Source organism: Suillus fuscotomentosus (assembly GCF_016647785.1).
Source record: "Suillus fuscotomentosus strain FC203 chromosome Unknown F5891scaffold_21, whole genome shotgun sequence".
Lineage (NCBI taxonomy): Eukaryota > Fungi > Basidiomycota > Agaricomycetes > Boletales > Suillaceae > Suillus > Suillus fuscotomentosus.
This window is the reverse complement of record NW_024539533.1, coordinates 416,862-432,388: the sequence shown is the minus strand read 5'-3', so window position 1 is coordinate 432,388 and position 15,527 is coordinate 416,862. Positions and strand designations below refer to the sequence as shown.

Below are 15,527 nucleotides of genomic sequence, written 5' to 3'. Positions count from 1 at the left end.
GTGCTGGTAATTTATATGCCATCAAACCGGACAGTCTTTCCCTTACCTTCACCTTTCGCTGATCCACGCTTGGTATTGCATCTGGCGGTTGCAAGTGCAAGTGCTTGCACAGTGCATAACACATCTATTTCCTCCTTGTCTATATCAGACTCAGATTCTGCGACAGTGTGAATGAATGCGGACGGGTCTATGTCTAGTATGATGTCAACATCCAACGATGCATGAACATATAGTGCCGCAGTTACGCTAGAACTGGGAAGCGCTTCGTTTGCCTGCTTGTTCAAGTGATACCTATTGAGGCGATCCTTCAAGATACCGGGGATCCAATATCCACTGGTCAATACCAGTTTCATCAATGTCTCGTGTACCTTACACTTGCCAGCACTAATGTAAGTGTACTTCTCTTGGCAGCGGCTCAAGAAATGATTATTCTTTCCGCAGAACATGCAACCGCTTGGCAGCGAGCCACCGGGTCATCGTGCTTGGTACTCCTGTTTGACAACTGTATCTTGTGCCAGCTGTTACCATCAGTGCGGCAGCGCTTGGATATGATGTCAATACCGACATTCCAACGGTTTCTGGAGTCATGGCTCCCATTCCTGTGATCAAGAACTTGGCGGCCACATCTACATCTGCAAAGGGGTAAGGGTCACATGGATGATGATCCAGGAACTTGATCATTAAGCACATGCGAAGCAGCGCTTGAACGTCGCTTGGGAACCCTTCTAGCCACATGTGGTTCCATTCTGCCTTACCTATGTGATCTTTTGCGATCAAGGAATCGGTGATCTCTCTGAACATGCGGCAGTAATTGCCAAGCTTGGTGAGCGAAGGCATTGGTAAGGCTGCATGTTTGTGCGTAACCAACTGAAGGTCAGATACGGCATAGCGCTTCTCACCTTCACAGCCAGGATACATTTCCTTTACCTCCTCAATAAAAGCATCATAGTCGCTTAACTTCGCCTCCGGCATTCCAGACCAGAGCGCGTACTTGCTGTTAGGTAAGTAGCAAATGATACCTTTGATTTGGTCGCCTCCGACCAGGTTCGTGTCATCAGCGCATGACTCATAATCCTTGATGAACATGAGGAGGTTTTCCGCTGTGCCGTCAAACTTCAATGCTTTGTCTGAACCACAGATCGACATTCTGATAGCTGAAGACATCTTGATAGGTTGGGGTTTGGTAGGTTGAGGCTTGGCTATGGTGGGTGTTGGAAGTATGATGTTTGATGGTCCTGGGTGACCGAACTGAGGGATCAATATGGTGGCATGGTTCTGAATAGAGTTCAGCCCAATTAGGGGTTCTGTTTGTTCCGTTTTAACAACGGGCGCTACACTTGTTAGCGGCGCACGTATCCGAGATGAAGGTTCTTCTTTAACCATTGCACTAGAAATGGTTAGCGGGGTAAGCAGAGACAAGGAAATAAAGTTTGGATCTAAGAGATTTTTAGGTGTTTCAACAAACGCGCCGGGCAGCAGGTTGCAGGGATGGTTGTTGGGTCCATGACAGAAAACATATGAGATATGGTCATAAGCGCCGGAGATATGTCAGAATAAATGAAAATAGAATCGGAATACGCACCAACAAACCAAACGGACATGGAATGGATGGACAGAGGACGAGCGACGGAACCGAGGATGCGCAACCAAAGTGCTGGTGTGCGCGAGCAGCCGACAGAGCGCTCAAGTGCGCTGGGTGAGATATGAGTTGCGCTATATTAAGAAGTGATAGAGACATTGTGATTTTAGATCCCTGCAAGCCCACAGAGATATTAGTCTCTACACCAGGCTTTGATGAATGCGAGATGATGGGTGGAGCTCATAAAAATAGAACTTAGGTCCGGGTCCAGAATGCGGGATATGACACCAACAGCATTGTTTGGGCACTGCCCAATCAATTCATGCATCTCAAAAAAGTATGGGCATGCCCCCTCAATCTCCACTATTTGACAAAATCATTATTTTCAACAGCATAAATGACAACACACAAGTACATACTCCACTTAGTAACAAATGGGTTTTGATGGCTCTTGTCTACATCAAACCACTTTGTTATGCTGGCGCCTATTGCACCCATGATTTTGATATGCTTCAATGTGTTATCAGTCATCCTATTTAAACCTAAGTTATTTGAATCAAGTGGTACTTGAAGAACTCACTTTTTGGACCTGTTTTTAATTTTTGTATGCCAGGCTTCATTCTGTTTTAATGTGCCTTTGTCCTGCAGCTCTTGGAACTATAATTTATATTTAGCATGCTCCAAAAAGAGCTTCCTACACAGAGTCCAGTGCCAGTGTGTCTTCAGAACACCTTAATTCCTCGGGTTTGACTCAGGAGCAGGAAAGAGGCCTTATTAGATGTCTTTGTCTTCAATGATCTCAGTTAGCATCTGAAAAGTGAGTTCTTTGGTCTATCTGCAGTTATACATTGTCAGATTATACTAATTAACAGAAAAACAGGTTCATGCACTCAATATCAGGTGGCTCGAGATTTATCATATCATCATCATCTCCCTTTGCCTTTGCACCACTGTCCTGACCCTTTGATCCTTTCTTGCCTGTTTCTTTGTAATATGTTTTGATGTATAATTTTACAAATTTGGACATGACAACAAGATAGTAGTGAATTGATAGTGAAATGAATCGTTGAAGCAGCTCCAAAGCCACTTCAATGATTCTTGTTGATTCTCAATTCTATCTGATTCTATCATCGAAAATCCACAATAGAATCAGCAACAGAATCAGTGTGAGAATTGGCATGTTTGATTCCCTCTATTCTGTTAGATAGAGATCTCACTGATAATGACCTATGGAAAGAAGATCACTCTGTTCCTTCTATCATGAATGACCTTATCCTGACATCAAGTCTCAGTGTGCCACATATCCAAATGGACAGCCTATATTCATTGGTTGTCCTAGTATACATTAATATTGTGCATATGCCTCTAGCCCAAGGGTTCAAGTATATTGTGCTAGCAAGGGATGATTTGTCAGACTATATAGAAGGATAAAAGCACCCACTGCTAAGGTCATTAACAAGTTCTTCTAGGAAGCTCTTCAGCTTTTATTATAGATACAGTGCTATTGGACAGGTAACCACAGATATATAAAGGAGCAGAAGTATAAGGAGCATTTTCAGCCCTTATGAAGAAAGTGAATATTCCATATGTCACTATTTCACCAAGTGTAATTGTAGTGTTATTGTCTTTTGACTAGTTTTATATAAGACACCTCAAGTAAGAAAACAGTGTGCCTTGGGTCCTGTCAAAGGAAAATAAATTGTTAAATGCATCAACAGGTGTATGTTTTATAATGAAACAGGTAATAAGATGAGTAATTTTACTAAATCACACTAAATCATGCTAAATTTTAATTTCTTACATTCTCTTGTAATGTCTTCATCATCTTAGCTAAAAATTTCTTATTTGCCTTCTAGAAGTCCTGAAGATTACACAAAATTACTAAAATATAATTAGGAAAAGTGTAGGTTTTCTGATGCAGGATTCACCCTTTCTTTCTACAGCAAGACTGTCCCCGACTCCCATGGTTAGTGGGAGAAGGGTTTGGTCAGACACAAATGTGCAATTTTCTGTCAACTAGTCTGCAGCTTACGTGTTCTGGATGACATTTTGGTGCTTGCAATCGCTTTCACATGGTTGTCCATTGTGAGACATGACCCGGTCGTGGTATGCATCGTCTTTTTTTTTGCTCTTCCTTCCTCCTCTGTCGGTGACTGCATCCTTCTGTCCATGCACATCACGTCTGTGGGTCATTCTTTTGAGTTGTGTTTGTGTCCGTGCCTCGCTGATGTGTCCTTTTAAGCAGCATGTCCTTGGTGGATGCACATGAGGTGCCTTGTAATCTTGAATCTGATACTTGCTCTCTGCGAACTATTTGTTATGATGTACCCCGCACTATTAAACTTGAAAATTGTACTCCCAAATCCATTGATCCTGATGTGGCATCACACCCAGGTGGTTCTATGCTGCCCAGTGGGCTGTGCATGGAATTGAGACGGGATGAGGCCCCTGCTTGGTTTCGCTATGATGATGCTCATTATGACTGCAATTTGCAGATGCTGACTCTCCCTCAGTTGCTCCCTGCCACATGGGCTCTCACCACATGAAAAACATCCTTCCATACCAAGAAAGATGCTCTTGCAGTGATTTTGGGGCATTTTCGTGCTCGACTGTCCGAGTTTGCAGCGATGGACGATGGGCTCTTGTCTGCCTGGTTATCTGATACAGCCTTGCCCGTCGGCTGTGTCCCCTCACATGCAGCCCTGATTGTGTCTCATCTCTGTGATGTGTATGGTGATGTTGTGGCTGCAGCTCTACGTCGACCGGCCCCTCTCCCTGCCTTTAATGATCTTGAGGACATGGTGTCTGAGGCCTCAGCCTCTTTGAGCATGCTGTGGTTGAATGTACCTATGGATGACTTATCTTGTGCTCTTTGCACCATGAGTCAGCTTGTCATCTCCTCTTGCATTCGTCAGCTGCTGTTGAGTGTCCGATCCTCAATTGACACCTGATCTCTTTGCAAAATCTGCAATGGGCTGGCTGCTGCTATCCGTCTGTGTGCTCTATGGCTTTATTGGGCTGGGACTGACATGCTGTCCCTTACTGTCGGTTCACTCGCCCCATTCGATGATGTCACGTGACTGACAGATGGTAAGATCCTACACTGTATATTGTGCATTGAGTTTGGCTGTGCTGTTGTTGAGAGCCTCTTGCTTGCCTCCAGCTCTGTAAAGGAGATCAGGAACTACCGCAGCAGGATACAATGTATAGTGTTAAAGCAGGAGTCTGTTTCAGCTGTCAGGCTTGTGGATGATGATTTGGTTGATTATCATTTAGAACTGCTTCGTGTCACAGATCCTTTCATTGTCCAGGCCTGTGTGGTGCAGTCACTATCAGTAATCTTCACTTTTGGACACAATGCCATCGATGGTATTATGTTGGATAAGGCTGGGGTTAAGTTTGATGTGGACTCGGGCTGTGCTGTTGAGTTCAATGTCTGTATTGATTGTTGGTCTTCGCTGGGCAAGAGTAGAGTTCCTCAGCTAGCACTCACAAATGATCTGTATCAGGGCTCCTTACTGGACCAGTTTGCCAATCTCACATGGGTAGAGGAAAAGGTTTGTGCATTGTACTGTATCACTGTGCATGTCACTCACCTGTTCCAATCGTCTGATCCTGCCCAGCCTAGAGTTTCCCATGGAAACACCTGTGCTCATGAGATGAACACAGTTTCCACCACAAATGTATTACCTCACACACACGCAGACGTTAATGGCTTCCTCAGTGTGGTTTTCATTGGTCCTGAGAAGTTTGATCCCAAGCAGTTCGGTTCCCTCTTTTGCGTGTGGAAACAGAAGATATGGGACTTCCTGGTCTGACTGCATCATCACAATGTTCTGTATGTGGACCTACCATTGGATTCTGCCATTGTGGGTTTGTACCTTGAGGATGGCCCTATACCTGGCCTTGATGCTCATGTGGTTGAAGACCATGAACTCAATGTAGACTCTGTATTTAATCTCAAGACTGCTGGTTTCTCCGAGCATCCCACAACACTGTTCACTCAGAGCCCCGCGGATGACTCTGTCATGCAGCCATGTATGGTAGAGAAAACAGGTGTATCTGATCCGGAAAGTGTCCAATTACCTGGTCGAAGTTTTGTGGCATCTGCGATCCGAAATCTGTTGCCCAGAGAGGGTGCTGAGTCACGACCTGCAGCACCGTCAAGTGCATCTTCACACCTTTTCATGGTGGGCAAGTCAAACCTTGACACAGTTGCTTGCAAATTGACCAGTGTCACACCAGGACTTTTGGAGTGTTTGGCCGTGAAGTTGGAATGTGAGCACAAGCTGGTTAATCCATCCATTGAGGAATGCAATGCTCTCCAGCTCTTACAACAGGTGAACACGCTCTCTGCTCGCATTCCCGGCTCACAGGCCTTAAAGATATTTGTGTGAAATGAGATCCGCAGTTATTATGGGTACTTCGGTCTCCCACATATCTTTTTCATGTTCAACCCTAGTCCTGCACATAGTCCTGTGTTCCAAGCCATGTTTGGCGATCAGATGGTTGACCTCGGTGTGCATCTCCTGGCTGTCCCATCTGGCTGAGATTGTGCCCTGAGACTTGCTCAGGACCCTGTAGCCGCTGCTGACTTTTTTGAGTTCTCTTACCATACTCTATTTCATCACCTGTTGGGATGGGACGTCGACAACAGCGAGTCCATTGCTACCGGTGGCATATTCAGTTACATACATGCTTTCTATGGCACCTCAGAGTTCACGGAGCATGGTTCCTTGCATGGACATTTTTTGATCTGGCTTGAAGGTAGTCTCAATCCATCAGTCATGCACAACAGGCTGCATGCATCTGTTGAGTACCAACATCGTTTTTTCAATTTCTTTGAGCAGATCATTCACCACCACCTGCCTGATACAGAAGATATTGTGGGCTCCAACTTTGAACCACGTGTATAACGTCCACCGCGCTCACCTGATGTCAATGCTCCCTTCAATGAGATGCGGCAGTGGGAAGCTGTCTATGTCACTGAGATCAAATGATGTGGCAAGGTTCTACAGTGTCACAGGTGTCATCCTGTCCGTCATAAGTATGGGAATGATGATCGCTGTCGCTTTCTGTTTCCGCATGAGGTCATCAAAGCATCCTCATTTGATCCAGACACTAACTCCGTGGTTTTGATGTGTCACAACACAAATGTGAATTACCTCAATCCATATATCTTGGTGTTTTGTAGGCACAACCATGACATTAAATGCATATTATCTGGTCAAGGTGCCAAGGCTGCTATGTTCTACATTTTTGACTACATAACAAAGATGGATGTCAAGACTTACAAGCACTGCGGGCATTTTCTCATTTTCCTCCACCAAACATCCAAAAAACATTGAATTAGAAGATAGAAATTTCTTTTTATTGTGTGTATCAAAACATTGAAAAAAAATAATGAATGTATTGAAGATTTTCTGTATGCAAGACATAATCTAAAAATGAGTCATTTTCCCTCAAGAAACAGTCTATATTTTTCATTCATCATTCCTCAAATAACAATTTACAATCATGTCAATTTTTTGGCCTCTGTTTTTCCAATGTTCTGTGTATCAAAAATCTCAATTACTTCATCCTGTTCACCATATGTTTGATCCAAGAACATTGAAAAATCATATAACAAATAATAATAAATATTTTGACAATGTTTTGTTAAGGAAAAGCAAAGAAACTTTCAAACTTTCATTTGTATATTTGATCAGAGGAAATTTATGAAACATGCCCCATGTTTTGTAAGAATAAATACATAATGTTTGCAGTATATTCCTCCGGCACAACACTTAAAAAACATTTATTATGTTCAGAGAAAAAAAATGAAACATGATTGCAGGATACTCTGCCTCAGAACATGCACAAATTATACATTGTTTTCTGCACACAATAGGTGGAAAATACAGCATTATCCTTGAAGGAACATGATGAATTTTTGCATCATGTCCCACACACAGAAAATCATTGAAACATAAATTATTATTTTTTCAATGTTTTGACAGACAAAATGAAGGTACACTGGTCCAAGTAGTGCTGCTAAGAACCAAGAACCATTCGGCGGGGAAATGAGAACAAAATGGTGTGACAATATAGAAGGGTTTTTTGAGAAGATTTTTAGTAATGGTGAAGCGATGAGTATAGAGGCAAGGTTGAGAGTAGGGGTGCAAGTGTGAAGACGAAACATTTCGAGAGGCTAAGACTTTCTGTAGAGCAAAGTTTGCTTTGAGCAGGGAACCAACATATGATTCTGCTGTTGTTATGAGTGTACATGAGCAGTATAAATACATTTTCAAGTACTTTACTAGGCTGAAATAAGAATGGGGAGCATATGGCGAGGTGAAAATACTTTGGTGAAACAAGGGTATCGTGAAGTTTGAGCACAAGGTAAGATAACGGAAAAAGAGAGAATGGAGAAGTGAGAGAATGTATCCACATAACTCGGATGCAAAGTGTAGAGCTTTCTCGCATCCTCCACGTGACTCAGAGGCAAGGTTGAGAGTAGGGGTGCAAGTGTGAAGACGAAACATTTCGAGAGGCTAAGACTTTCTGTAGAGCAAAGTTTGCTTTGAGCAGGGAACCAACATATGATTCTGCTGTTGTTATGAGTGTACATGAGCAGTATAAATACATTTTCAAGTACTTTACTAGGCTGAAATAAGAATGGGGAGCATATGGCGAGGTGAAAATACTTTGGTGAAACAAGGGTATCGTGAAGTTTGAGCACAAGGTAAGATAACGGAAAAAGAGAGAATGGAGAAGTGAGAGAATGTATCCACATAACTCGGATGCAAAGTGTAGAGCTTTCTCGCATCCGTGAGTCATGTGGACTTTGTGAATGACAGTTCTCAGATTTCCTTTTTGAGGTGCGGGCCGTGTGTAGAGGATAGACAATCCTTACACATGTCATGGCCCATGGGACACAGAAAATTGATGAATCCTTTAAGTCAGCCTTTCTTATGCACAACCAGCTGCTTTTGCTCCTTGACATCACTTGGCATTAATTTGCATTTCTTTCTGCCTGTGAAACTGCAGTTGGTGTATTTAGTACATGACTGCCTCAGTGCTGCACCAAGCAGTCCAGTTGTTGGCTTGTGACATGGATGGTTCACATTTGAACCCCAAAAAAACCAAACATGACCACTCTGAACAGTTTGCAAAGGTTCAATCCAGGGTTTGTCGACTCTGGTAGAACTGGACCCAGGTTTGGCACTTGCGCCCCCACTCTCAACCTTGCCTCTATACTCATCGCTTCACCATTACTAAAAATCTTCTCAAAAAACCCTTCTATATTGTCACACCATTTTGTTCTCATTTCCCCGCCGAATGGTTCTTGGTTCTTAGCAGCACTACTTGGACCAGTGTACCTTCATTTTGTCTGTCAAAACATTGAAAAAATAATAATTTATGTTTCAATGATTTTCTGTGTGTGGGACATGATGCAAAAATTCATCATGTTCCTTCAAGGATAATGCTGTATTTTCCACCTATTGTGTGCAGAAAACAATGTATAATTTGTGCATGTTCTGAGGCAGAGTATCCTGCAATCATGTTTCATTTTTTTTCTCTGAACATAATAAATGTTTTTTAAGTGTTGTGCCGGAGGAATATACTGCAAACATTATGTATTTATTCTTACAAAACATGGGGCATGTTTCATAAATTTCCTCTGATCAAATATACAAATGAAAGTTTGAAAGTTTCTTTGCTTTTCCTTAACAAAACATTGTCAAAATATTTATTATTATTTGTTATATGATTTTTCAATGTTCTTGGATCAAACATATGGTGAACAGGATGAAGTAATTGAGATTTTTGATACACAGAACATTGGAAAAACAGAGGCCAAAAAATTGACATGATTGTAAATTGTTATTTGAGGAATGATGAATAAAAAATATAGACTGTTTCTTGAGGGAAAATGACTCATTTTTAGATTATGTCTTGCATACAGAAAATCTTCAATACATTCATTATTTTTTTTCAATGTTTTGATACACACAATAAAAAGAAATTTCTATCTTCTAATTCAATGTTTTTTGGATGTTTGGTGGAGGAAAATGAGAAAATGCCCGCAGTGAAGGTCCTGTCCCTGTTGTCTCAGGCTGTTGCACGTGTCGTCCCCCAAGGACTGGGAGACACCATTGCTGATAGTGCAAAGGCTCTTCTTCATAAGTATTTGTCTCAGTTCAATGGACAACAACATGTCCATGCCCAGCAGGCCGCCCAGTATATTCAGGGATATGGCGATGGCATTTCAGCTCATAAGACATCACTGATGCTGTCCTCGCTTCTGATCTCTTATCTCAAAGATCGTTATCCTTGGTTGAAAAACTCTGGTGGATTCCCTGATGCGAGTTTCAATTTGGCTGGAGATGATGATGAGACTGAGCAAATGCACATGTGCATAGCCACCAATGACGAGGGACAACTATTTGACACGAACCAGGTGCATGACTACATCTACCGTGCCGACATGCTATCCCATATGAATTTCTATGAATTTTGTTGTTGTGTACGCTTGGAGATCATTAGTAAGAGTGCCAACAATAAGCACACCTTCAAAACTCGCCTTGGGGTGTTGCGCAGGCATTGTTTGAATGTTGGTCACCGTTGCAGCGAGACACATGTACTTGTCGAACACACCAATGAAGAACGAGGTGAGGGGAATTCCGAGCTCGTGCCTCACGTAGTTGGCATATCCATTCCTCGGCCCATGAATGCCAGGTTGTGGGCCCTCTTTGTTCTTGCTCATTTCAAGCCATTTAGTGTCTCAACGGACCTTCTGGGCTCGGCCGAGGATCCTGTGACTTGTTTTGAAAAGTCCAAATTGTGTCCTGCAAGTCTGCAAGTGTTGAGTAATTGGGAAGCTGTACATGAGTGCGAGGATGAGCGTGACACAGAAAGACTTCAGAAGCATGCACAGCTCACTGCAGAGAACAAGGCATTCACTGCATCCATGGCAATTGAGGGTGATGACGATGAACTTGACTTTACTGTGCCCCTGCAGTCAAGGCATTCAGAATCAGATTTTTGGGTCCAACAAATGGTCCTTGAGCTGCTGTAATCAGGCTGGTTTGAGTCACTCATGGTAGGGACTTCTGTGCTACATAGTGCACATGGTGTGTATCCTAATGAAGATGGTGTCAGTGCCCGCTTCAAGCTTTGGAATGCTGAGAGATTAAGCAACAAGAACTGCAGGTTGCAACCGCCAGACACAATGCTCTGAATCCAGATCAACAATCCGCACACTCTGTGGCTCCTCCAACAGAGCATGTCATGTGGGATTCACATGCTGCTATTGAAGAAGCTGGGACAGGAAACGGTCAAGCTGATGACTTGCCATGTCCACCCACAGAAGCATTCACTCCTCCACCTGTTGACATGCATCAACGCTCAGCCACTGACATCGTCAATGATATTGGCACTTCTTTCAGTCTGAATGTAGCACAATGGAGGGCATTTCATATCATCACATCCCATTTCCTTGTGAAGTACGTCAGCAAGAAACCAGATGCAGTTGAACAGGAACCACTCACCATGCTCATGACAGGACCCGGAGGCACAGGCAAGACACATGTTGTCAAAGCAGTTCAAGCAGTGATGCACCATTACGGTTGTGACCATCTCATCCGATTCCTGGCCCCCATGTGTTCGGTGGCTGCACTGATTGACAGGATGACGATTCACAAAGGTCTTGGTCTGAAAATCAGGTCGGTTAATGTGGTAGCCCGCTGTACTCATCTTTGCATCTATGTCCACATGACATCCAAACGCTGGTGGGTGAGTTTGAATTGTTGGCTTGGCTCTTTGCGCAAGCTTGCATGCTGATCGATTTCAGAACAGCCAAACCCACCAGGTTTTTCTTGCCCTCCGGCAAATGGTTTCATTCTGAGACCCCGCTGGCAGTCACAGTGCTTCAGCAGTGTGTCAATGAGGTCTTCAGATGGTGTGTATCAATTTGCAGCATCACCAGATGCGACAACTGAATGATTGTGAAGATCCATTGAACAGGCTGAATTCTGGACCTGAAGACCCACACACAATGGACGATTGGTCCAGCATGATGATGGCCAACATCGGGAAAGATCCATGTTTCATTGAACATGGGCACAACAACCCCAGAGAGGTAAGTACCTATGTTGTTAGCAGATGCATCACAAGACGCTGACTTTAGCTCATACAGGTCACCAAAATTATTTGGACTCACCGACGTACGTTGATGATGCAGTTAACTAACTGCATGGTATACAACAAGCACTCACTTGTGAAATGACCTACTGACAAGAAAGTGCTTGACACTGAATACTTGAATTTACCTGTGGCTGAGACCCTCACAAGTGAGGCGCTCTCAAAATTTCACACTTCAGAAAGGGTAAAGAATGGCCCCAAAAGCCAGAACTTGGCAATGGAATCGCATGTGATTGCAGGCATGATGGTGCTGCACACAATGGTTGGGATTAGCTGAGTCCATTGCTCAAGAACAGGACCAGAGACATTGAGCCGGTCATGAGGGCGATTACCGTTGAACAGACATGTTTTATGAAGTACCATCCCAGGCTCCTGAACAACAAGTATGTTCAAGGGGCACTTCACAGGCTCATTGAGCTCGCACTGTCACCTCACCTAGAAAAGGTACAGATATTAGGTGGGGCTGGTCAGCTAAAACACATACAAAGAGACTGGGATGCCATCCATAATTTGTGGCCTATGTGATGAGCATGCCCTGTGTCTGCTTGACATCCAGTCCCACTGTCATATCCCGTGTTCCAGACCTGGACCTATCACACATATCATTTCCAGATCCGGCCGACTTTTATCTATCATCCGGATCCAACCTGCATCTATCTTCCATGCCTTATCCCTTTGTATGTTCATTCTCCAGTTAGACTATACTCATTTTCCGTACCTCATCTCATTTCTGCCTTTATTTTCCTATGTTCTCATTTCCATCTTCATTACTATTTTCTGATAGACTAGTGTTAGACTTTTCTATATGCTCCATCTACAGCCTCGCATAGCTTCAGACTGCGCTGACTGATTCTCCATTAAATCGTCAGTATTATATAAACCCAGTAGAATCTTTGTACTTCCTTAGTTCAAATATTATCTTAGACTCTGCTCATTCCCTCTTCCGTCCGACTTGAGTTCTTCTCTCGTCGTCCTCCGCTGGTCTTAGGATTGACTCCTATAGACTCGTCACCTCTGCCTCTACCTCTGGTAGTCCTCCACTATTTCCTTTCTAGTTTGGACATTGTCCGGATTAGTCTTATCACTTACCAGAATTCCCGCACATCGGACATCGGACTCCGGACATTGTCTGACAACCTTCGGACATTGTTCAACAGCCTTCGGAAGTTAGGGACACGTACTTGGGTAAGGGGCGTGGCGCATGAGCTGAAGCCAAGCCCTTTGGATTTGACCTTTGAGCATATTCTTAACACCCACCTCGCTGCTATCTGAGATGTCACATGTCCATTGATAGATTTCATTAAAGTAAGTCATCATCCACTGTGGCCACCATTCTATGTGTGGCATGTGTGTAAATGCATATCATTCTGTGCCATACAACCTCTACATCTAGGTTGCTTGGTATACAAGGATGCACATATATATATGGCCACATATGCCACCATTGTATCTGCAGCTAATAAGTGAGCTGATTGTATTTTTCAACAGGGCGTAGAGGTTAATGGTGCGAGACTTCGTGATCATCTGCTCAATGAAGATCCTACCAAGCCATTCAACGTAAACACCCATAATATTGAACTTGGTGTCCCAGTACCAGAGTCGTATGAAGACCCATTTATGCAGGTAAGTCATGTCATGCTTTGCAATGTATTGTAAAACACATGTTCTATGTATACTTTGCCTCATTCTACATTCTCACCTACACTCTTATCTTGCAGGGCAATAAGACATTGGTCGATCCTGATGACAACGAACAATTGGAGGAGGAGCCTGCTCTGAAGAAGAAGAAGAAGAAGAAGAAAGGGAAGAGCTGGGCAGTTAACATTCAGACTCCTCCTGTCCCAGAGCAAGACAAAGAGCCAGATGATGTGCCCGCACACTCTAAGTCTGCCCCTCTTCATAATGTCAACGATACTGCTGTTTGTACACAAACTCCCATTCCTCAATCAGAGCAGTCCAACCTTCCTTCAATGTCCAAGCCATCAAAGACTTCATCTGGTAAGCCCCAAGCCAACATTAAGCATCTCCTTCTCCCTTGGACGATGACATCAAGATTCTTGATGACTTGCTCAACTCTGGGAGTCACAATTCTGCACTAATGATGATGGTACATGTCTGTGTTGATATTTCCTCACCCCGTGTCCACTAATCATTCATCAATTCAATCACTGGCACTTCATCGTCATCTTCCACCCATGGATGTGGCAGAAAGAACATGAAGAAGGCCAAGGTCAATGTCCAAAGTTCAGATGATGAGGACAACGAAACTATCATCCCAGGCATTTGAACATTTCGTTTTTACATGCTGTTTCTTTCAATCTCGCACATTGTACTACATACATAGCTTGACTTGCTGCCCTGTTTCTTGTCTGCCTGCTTTTCTTGTTGTTGCTTTCTTGCTGTTTTTCCTGTATGTTTGTCCATCTCGCTGTTTGCTCATCATTTCACGTTTCATGGTGTGTTTGCATCCATCTCTCTGTCTTTCGCATTAGATCATGACATAATGAATGAGTTGCTTGGTCTATCTCCATCTCCTTAATGCTGATGTGCGATCCTTTACTTTTTCCTTGTGAGTCTGTTGCATATTGATCTCCTGCAGTGTTAAACAATGCTATTGGTGTTTGCCATTTGGCCACCTGCTGCTGCTACATATTTCTAGCTCTTTTCATGCCCTTGCTGTCTGATCATTCAATGAACATTGTGTTCTGCTGAATTTGTTTCATTTGTTTTGTCCTTCTTTCTTGTACACTCTTCACTTGCTGTGCTGTCCTTTACTGATGCAATTCTTGTTTTTCATTTCCCTCACAAACTACCTGTCATGCTGTTCCATACATGCTAAATTATTCGCTTTATGACTGTTCAATGACTCATGACATTCTCTCTCTCATTCTCTCTCTCTCTCTCTCTGTTGCTATCTTCTCATCATTTCCTTTCCATCCCCTGTTCAGTTGTCCATGTGAGTCGCTGTTTTCTTGCCTGGTCTTTCTGTTTTGCTGGTACCTTCTCTTGCATATTCCATTGTCTGTGTCTCTTTTGCTCCCCAATTGTATGATATCCATAATGTGACTCCCTGTGGATATCTTTTTCTCATAATCTGCCTCCTCAGTCCTTTCTTGTCTCGCCAGCCAGTCTCTAATCTGCTGGTACCCTGTTTCATTCATCCATTTGGCAGAATTTTCTGCCAGTTCCATTCATAAATTTGATTTTCGACCCTTTCTCGCTTCCCTCTGCCATCTGTTGTCTCCCAAGTCCTGTCCTGCCCATGACATGTTCTTTTGGTCATAGAATGCTCTCTTTTGCCTATTGTTCTAAAAAATGGTTTAGATAGCAAGCACCTTTGTTCTTTCATTTGTCCCATCCTTTTTCGGTGTCCTTTCATGTCTTGGTCTTTTCCTTTTAATGATCTCTTCAGGTACCTCAATCATCTCCTTGCTGACCCGAATTTTAAACTAGCACCCATACATGCTGCCAGCACCGCTCCAATATCATATGCCTAAATGTTCATTTAGATCTATTCCGTTCGGATCCTGTACTAAAAATTTCAATTTTCAAATGAAGTGGGACCTCTCAGTCACCTTTTTCTTGTTCTTCTCTTTGCTCTGACACATTTCAGTGCTGTTTGTCTCCCTTGTCTTAATACACCCCTCCGCAAAAATCCTTCTCAACTCTAACTCATCTTGTCTTGAAGTTTGCCCCATGATGACGAGATGTTGGCTTGGGATGCCTCTCAGCATTTTCTTGATTTTTGCTTTGTCATAGGAGG

General features: G+C 43.2%; 3 protein-coding genes across 3 annotated transcripts; all 3 read left to right on the top strand.

Moving 5' to 3' along the window:
- Window positions 1–4,206: 4,206 nt before the first annotated feature.
- F5891DRAFT_1187440 (uncharacterized protein) lies at window positions 4,207–5,976 on the top strand (the record flags this gene model as incomplete). Its single annotated transcript, XM_041366843.1, has 4 exons — window positions 4,207–4,462; window positions 4,856–5,136; window positions 5,203–5,391; window positions 5,467–5,976. 4 exons carry the CDS (start codon window positions 4,207–4,209, stop codon window positions 5,974–5,976), a joined length of 1,236 nt encoding a protein of 411 aa, XP_041227159.1.
- Window positions 5,977–6,582: 606 nt separating this feature from the next.
- On the top strand, window positions 6,583–6,873 carry F5891DRAFT_901308 (uncharacterized protein; the record flags this gene model as incomplete). The annotated part of the gene is made up of 1 exon (XM_041373467.1): window positions 6,583–6,873. A coding segment is annotated over one exon (291 nt), but the record flags the coding sequence as incomplete, so codon positions are not given.
- A 2,768-nt stretch (window positions 6,874–9,641) lies between these two features.
- F5891DRAFT_1187439 (uncharacterized protein) lies at window positions 9,642–15,261 on the top strand (the record flags this gene model as incomplete). Its single annotated transcript, XM_041366842.1, has 8 exons — window positions 9,642–10,636; window positions 10,688–10,718; window positions 10,775–11,356; window positions 11,420–11,522; window positions 11,575–11,702; window positions 13,253–13,387; window positions 13,483–13,762; window positions 15,218–15,261. 8 exons carry the CDS (start codon window positions 9,642–9,644, stop codon window positions 15,259–15,261), a joined length of 2,298 nt encoding a protein of 765 aa, XP_041227157.1.
- Between the last annotated feature and the right edge of the window lie 266 nt (window positions 15,262–15,527).